The sequence below is a fragment of the Poecilia formosa genome, unplaced genomic scaffold, assembly GCF_000485575.1.
Source record: "Poecilia formosa unplaced genomic scaffold, Poecilia_formosa-5.1.2 Scaffold108, whole genome shotgun sequence".
NCBI lineage: Eukaryota > Metazoa > Chordata > Actinopteri > Cyprinodontiformes > Poeciliidae > Poecilia > Poecilia formosa.
In genome coordinates, this window is record NW_006800047.1 from 1381373 (window position 1) to 1388505 (window position 7133).

The 7133-nt window shown below is 45.9% G+C and overlaps 1 protein-coding gene across 1 annotated transcript; it reads left to right on the forward strand.

Moving 5' to 3' along the window:
• The first annotated feature begins 386 nt into the window (after positions 1 to 386).
• Positions 387 to 3592, forward strand: fzd8a (frizzled class receptor 8a). Its single transcript, XM_007559876.2, has one exon. The coding sequence runs from the start codon at positions 869 to 871 to the stop codon at positions 2603 to 2605; it is 1737 nt and encodes a 578-aa protein (XP_007559938.1). The 5' UTR covers positions 387 to 868; the 3' UTR covers positions 2606 to 3592.
• The last annotated feature ends 3541 nt before the right edge of the window (positions 3593 to 7133 follow it).

Below are 7133 nucleotides of genomic sequence, written 5' to 3' on the forward strand. Positions count from 1 at the left end.
CAAATTTCTTTATCATTTTTGATAGATACAGCATTTTTATAATATCTGAACAGTTACTTAATTATGCTATAAAATTACACAATATCACCCCTTTAATAAGAAAGTATTTTATAATTCTAGCTATATATATAGCTATATATTTTTCATCACTATACAGGAAATGAAAATAAATAACTGTGAATGATGTGTTTAGAAAACGCGTATTTAACCACAGAGAATATGTCCTTCTTAGCAGATGTATGGGACTAGAGCAGAAATTGTGCATCATTACGGCTTGTGTATGTAAACAGTGAGTGACTGGAGAGGGAAGCTCCGCCTCTGCCGCTCTGTGATTCGCCGAGCCGCGCAGGGGGCGTGTCCAGCCAGGCTCCCGTATAAATGAGCGACGCTCCGTCGTGGAGCTCATGATTTGTATGGAAGCGCCGCGCGACGTTGTGGCGGGGGGAGCAGACTGAATGCAGTCATCGTGTTTCTGGACGGAAAGAAAAGGAGGCCGCCACGTTTCTGTTTTACGTCGCCCGGACAGCCGCGCGCCCTGGTTGCTGTGTTTTTTTTCTCTCCCCTCTCTCTTTTTTCTTTTTTTTTCCTTTTGGCCTTTTTTTGGAGGACTGACTGGATACTGACAGCAGCTGCTGTGGAGCTGAAATCTCATCTCAGCCATCTTTGACTACCCCCCCACCCCTCTCTCCCTCCTCCTCCTCCTCCTGCTGCTGCTGCTCCTCCTCGGCTCAAAGTAAACACGGCTTGCACGTCGCGTGCAACTCCATGCAGGATCCCGAGGCAGGCGAGATGGGCTCGGCGCGCGACAACTGACCCGATCTGCTCGCATCCGAGCCGCACAGGGGAGGGGACGCGACTCGCCGGAGTCATGGACCTGCTCGGGATCTACCTGCTCCTCTGCCTCGCTCTCCTTCCCCGATCCAGCGGCACCGCGGCCAAGGAGATCACCTGCCAGGAAATAGTCGTGCCTCTGTGCAAGGGGATCGGCTACAACTACACCTACATGCCCAATCAGTTCAACCACGACACGCAGGACGAGGCCGGTCTGGAGGTGCACCAGTTCTGGCCTCTGGTGGAGATCCAGTGCTCGCCGGACCTGAAGTTCTTCCTCTGCAGCATGTACACCCCGATCTGCCTGGAGGACTACAAAAAGCCCCTTCCGCCGTGCCGGAGCGTGTGCGAGAGAGCCCGGGCCGGCTGCGCGCCGCTCATGAGGCAGTACGGCTTCCCCTGGCCGGACAGGATGAAGTGCGACCTGCTGCCGGTGCAGGGGAACCCGGACACCTTGTGCATGGACTACAACCGGACGGACTCCACTACGGTCTCCCCCGTGCTGTCGAAGCCCACCAACCACCCGGGGAAAGGGTCTAGCCCGGCTAAAAGCAAGCCCGGCAGACTCGGAAAGTACAAGCCGCCCAACGCTCCGTGCGAGCCGGGCTGCAAGTGTCTGGAGCCCATGGTGCCGGTGAACACCGACCGCCACCCGCTGTACAACCGAGTCAAAACCGGCCAAATCACCAACTGCGCAATGCCGTGCCACAACCCGTACTTTACGCACGACGAGCGGGCGTTCACCGCCTTCTGGATCGGACTCTGGTCAGTGTTGTGCTTCGTGTCGACTTTCGCCACCGTGGCCACGTTCCTCATCGACATGGAGCGCTTCAAGTACCCGGAGAGGCCGATCATCTTCCTGTCCGCCTGCTACATGTTCGTATCGGTGGGCTACATCGTCCGGCTGATCGCGGGGCACGAGAAGGTGGCGTGCAACCGGGAGTTCGAGCTGGAGCACATCCACTACCAGACCACCGGCCCCGCGCTCTGCACCGTCGTCTTCCTGCTCATCTACTTCTTCGGCATGGCCAGCTCCATCTGGTGGGTCATCCTGTCCCTCACCTGGTTCCTCGCAGCCGGGATGAAGTGGGGCAACGAGGCGATTGCCGGCTACTCCCAGTACTTCCACCTGGCCGCCTGGCTCATCCCCAGCATGAAGTCCATCGCGGTGCTGGCGCTCAGCTCCGTGGACGGAGACTCCGTGGCCGGGATCTGCTACGTCGGGAACCAGAACTTGGACAACCTGCGCGGCTTCGTCCTGGCGCCTTTGGTGATTTATTTATTCATCGGGACCATGTTCCTCCTAGCCGGATTCGTGTCGCTGTTCCGGATCCGCAGCGTCATCAAGCAAGGCGGCACCAAGACCGACAAGCTGGAGAAGCTGATGATCCGGATCGGGATCTTCACGGTGCTCTACACGGTGCCGGCGACTGTGATCGTCGCCTGCTACTTTTACGAGCAGCACAACCGGCAGAGCTGGGAGATTACGCACAACTGCTCCAACTGCCTGCTGGAGCGGGACCGCCGCAGTCCGGACTACGCGGTGTTCATGCTCAAGTACTTCATGTGCCTTCTGGTGGGCATCACGTCCGGCGTGTGGATCTGGTCCGGGAAGACCGTGGACTCTTGGAGGACTTTCTGCACCCGCTGCTGCTGGGGCAGCAAGGGCACGGGGGGCTCCATGTACAGCGACGTTAGCACGGGACTGACGTGGAGGTCGGGCACGGCCAGCTCCGTGTCCTGCCCCAAGCAGATGCCGCTGTCCCAGGTCTGAATGTGGGAAGGGGGTGGGAGGGATGTTGGGGTGTTAAAGCGGCTTAGAGGACTACTAATTGTTTGGGAGATAACCCATCACATGGTGTTCTGAAACAATTTGCATTGTAATGAACTGCTGCTGAGCTGTACCTGGCATTCACACCAAGCTAATTCCCTTCTGTTTATATGTATTAGACAGGGCCGGTCCAAGGTTATGTGAGGCCCAAGGTAGAATTTCATTTCGAGGGTGAGAATAGAGGGGCTCCATCACATTTATCACAACTATTATGCACTTGAGTGAGTTGGAGCAACTCGGGGTAAAGTTTAAAGTTTCAATCTCAAACTTTAAAGAAAAGTTGACATATGGACGAAAAGTCACAGAAAGGACAAAGTTGCAGAAATTAATTAAAATATGATACTCGTTAAATTATTAAAGTGTTTGCAAGCTGGTTCTGTGTATTGTCAAGTGCTCTTTGGGGGAGGGGAGGAGGTCCTAGTTTGCATATACCTTGGGTCGGCTCTGGTAGAGGTACAGACTGAGAAAACAGGGCATTACTTATTGAGTGTAAGCAATTTTTTTACAACGATTTTATCTACTTTCTGGCAGATAAAAATGCAGAATTCAATCACAGAGGGAAAGAGAGAGAGAGAGGAAAAAGGAGGGGAGGGGGGTAAATTAAAGCCTTAATCGTGCCCAAGTATTTTTTTTTCTTTTTCTTTTTTTTTACGGGTCCTTCATTTTGTAATTTCAAATGTATTTATATAAAGCTAATGTAAAATACAACTGTGTATATTTGTGTATAAAGGAAACCTTTATAAGATATTGTAAATGTGTACAGAGTGTAGAGATGCCTCTTTTTTTCTGACAAAGCAAATATGACTTTTATTTTGACAATAAAACATTGGATAAATGTCAAGCTTGCGCTGTCTTTCCCACCGTACTTAAGCGAATTCCTGAAGTTTTTGAAGTTTTGAGCATTAAGCATGAAGTTTTGTTTACCTAAAATTGAATGTAAAGAAGCAAACTACAACATTCATCTATTTGTTTTGAACGCCTTAACTGGTGGTGTCGTCATGGATCCATTGACTTGCATGCAAAAGTTTTAAGAGTGACAGTTAAGGGGTCGAACTCTGATTCTTGGTTTGCTTCCTAAAGGTACTACAGCTTTTTCGTAAAACGTCTTAAATCCCAAAGTTATCGGTATCCCCACCTCCCCCCACTAACCCAGGACTTTTAGGACCTCTCTGCATCCCGTGCTGCTTTGCAGAAAAGGGAAGCCCTTTCCTACCATCAGAGACCGGTAATTAGAGGCAGGGGTTGAGTTGGAGCATCTCCATAATTGTTAAAAGTCCTCTTCACATGCTTGCTGAAGCCTGCTTTCTTAATTTAGTAAAGGAGGGAGGGAGTTGTGTGAATGGTAGTGGGTGGCAGGGGGTGAGGGGGGGGATATAAATGCAGGGAACGGACCCTTTTCATCTGCAGAAACTTTGATCTTTCTTTTCTTTAACAGCCTGGAATAAAGGTGGTGAGCATTAGAAGTGTCTGTCTGATGTAGCCCAAGGTTCCCCCTAAACGTCCCCATTTGGACGCTTTGATGGACGTCTTACAATTGAGAGCGTTTTTTTTTTTTTGAAACCCCTTCTTCTTTTTCCAGAGAGGGGAGGTATTTGTGGGAGCTGAAACCTGCCAGAGCCCCTGCTTCTTGTGTTGTTTTCCTTGCAGCGTCTCAATTGAAACATCTCTCTCGGCTCAAGCTGTGTCAGTGAGTGCAGGGGCCTTGACATGAATGATGCTGAAATAGCAAAGAAAGCCCCACAGGTGGTCTGTTCACATGATCTCACATCTTTAAGGACCCTTAATCAAGGCTCTTTTTTTTTGCTACAAATGTATCTGGTTTGGTCCCAATTAACCCAATGTGCTGGCATGGGATGATACACTGTAACCCTGTGGAGCATTGCCTTTGATTTGCCGCTCGGTGGTCACAGGAGAGGGTTTTTTTTGTAGTTTGGGACTTCGCTTTGACTCGGTTCCTTGACACTCGCATGGTAAATTCAACTTCCATTGGGTTCAGCACAGATGTGCATCTGTTTGCAGCATAAATCAGCCGTGTAAACCTTACAGAAAGGACATCAGGCAAGAAATACTTCTTCTCTAGTGCACAAAAGGGCTAGCAAAGAGAGTTTTGCACAAAAGACTAACAGGTTGGAGTAATTTTACTCATCATTTGTGGATTTCTTTAAAAACTTGTGGTTCTGACTCAAAGAAATTGGATCTTGTGGCTTGTTTTTTTGTTTTTTTTTTTCATTTGCCTTTTAACTCCAAGTGTAACAACTCTGGCACAAATGTGTGTCTCCATCTAGTGGTGAAACCAGTACAGCACAGTCTGGTTTCACCACTAGATGAAACTCTCCAGAAAATCCAACTCTAACTTGACACTTAACTGAACTGAACTTTTGCATTCGGAGTTAAAATTAAGATAATCGAAATTAATCAAAATGACTAAGTCATGCAACTGTAAATATCTAATAAACATTTCCTTAAATAAGTTAAGGTGTTCCAAATGCTTTCCAAATTAACTTATTGGAACTCTTGGTTAAAAATAAATAAATAAAATTAAAAAAAAATCTCTTAACAAAAAAATATTGATTCAGGAAAACAACCTCAAACTGAAAAATCTGGAAAATCCAATCTTTAATTTGAGTAAAGTTTATATTCTTGCACAGAATGTAGACAATGTTTATAGCTCCATACCAAATACCATAATTTTGTGCCTGTTTCCTAAATAAACAAAGTGCAAAAACATATAATTTGAGGTGAAATCGAAATAAAATCTTATTTGAGGTAGAGTGGAGAAACTGCAATACAAAAATAAATAAAAACTTAAAGTATCAATCCGATTCTGATACTGACTTCTTTATCGGTATTTTTGGATCGATCTGCACACCTTGTGATGCTGCCACCACCATGTTGTAGTGTATTTTGACTTCCTTCAAGCTGAGTTCCTTCTTCCCTCTGAGGCTCCACTGAGATGAAACTATGCACAGGTGGATTTCGTTTTAAAAATTTCAGATCACTAACAAGTTTGAAAAGTATTTATTACTGTCCATCAATTACACCGTTATACAACACTCTGTTGGGGTACATATCAGTAAAATATATTAACGTTTATGGTTGTCATGTGAGTAGTTTCCATGGCGTGGATATTTTTTTGCAAATTTGTGTTAAAATGAGTAAGTGGAAGTGAAATATTCGTTGTAATTTTGTATACAAAGAACATGGAACCCATTTAGGCTTTTTAAACTCTTACTCCATAAATTTTATTGTTCCCTTTTTAACATTAGAGACACCAGATGTTGGTGAATAAAATGGCCGTCGTTTTTTTTTTTTTTTTAAAGTTCCATCAAGACGAAACGTTCTAGTTTCAGTGCGACGTGTCGCGAGTCATCCGAGTTAATCTGGAAATCGGTTTTAATCGGTTTCTAGATTAAAACCGATCCAAACAGAATCAGTTGTTTCTTTGATCTTTTGATTTGAAGACAGATTGCCACTGATGTTGTGCAGAAAGAACATAAAGTGTGATTAATTCTGCGTATAGGTCACGGTGTTTTATATATATAAAATGGGATCATTTTAGGAGTGAGCGGTGATTAAATAAGTGGCCCGCTCTCTGTGGTTTAGTAACACTGCACCCCCGCTGCCTCATCCAGCTCAAGAACCCGCTCCTCCACCGCATCCACCCCAAACCCAGCAGGAGTGGAACACAGTGTCCCTTTAGTTTCCCCTCTGACTGACTGACGCGGACATAAAAGCGGGGGGTGGGTTGACTGCTTTCATCCGAAGCGCCGGCTGTTTTCCCAGATTCGGCCCGGTACGGGCGTGCTGAGCGAACCTCCAACCCAACAAAACAGTCCCGCTCGCGCGCTGCGCGCCGTGATGGATATGATGTCACAGGGGTGGTAACGGATGAATATTGAGCAGAACAATCTAACGTGATGAATGATCGGTCATGTAGTTTTTTTAACACTACATTTAACCGTTTTTGTTTCAGTCTTTAGAGCCAAGTAACATGGCTGTTATCCTCCCAGCCTCTTATAAAAGGACTTTGATGTGTCAAATTGGTGGACTGTCCCATTAATGTTGCAAATAGTACTGAAAGTTACATATTAGAGAGAAGCAGTTTCTATTGCCATCACTATCTAGTGTTATTATGGCAACGAAGGCCATCAGACAGACACAGAGTGGCCTTTGCAGTCCACAAGATTACATTATCAGTGTATGAATGTGTATGAAGTCAGACAACTATGGCCGTAAAGCGTAAAACACTGACGAGTCGGTGTGACTAGAAAAGCTCCATGTGAATTCTGTGTATTTATTAGTGCATTCATAAATATAGGGGGTGCTAAATGTAAAATTTAAATGCAAAAGATTCAGCAGAAAGTTTTTTGATATTTAGATTTACATTTAGATCTAACATATAGATATATTTAGGGTTTAGATTGAATTTTTAGATTTAGATTTGAGGATTCAGATAGACATTTAACATTTA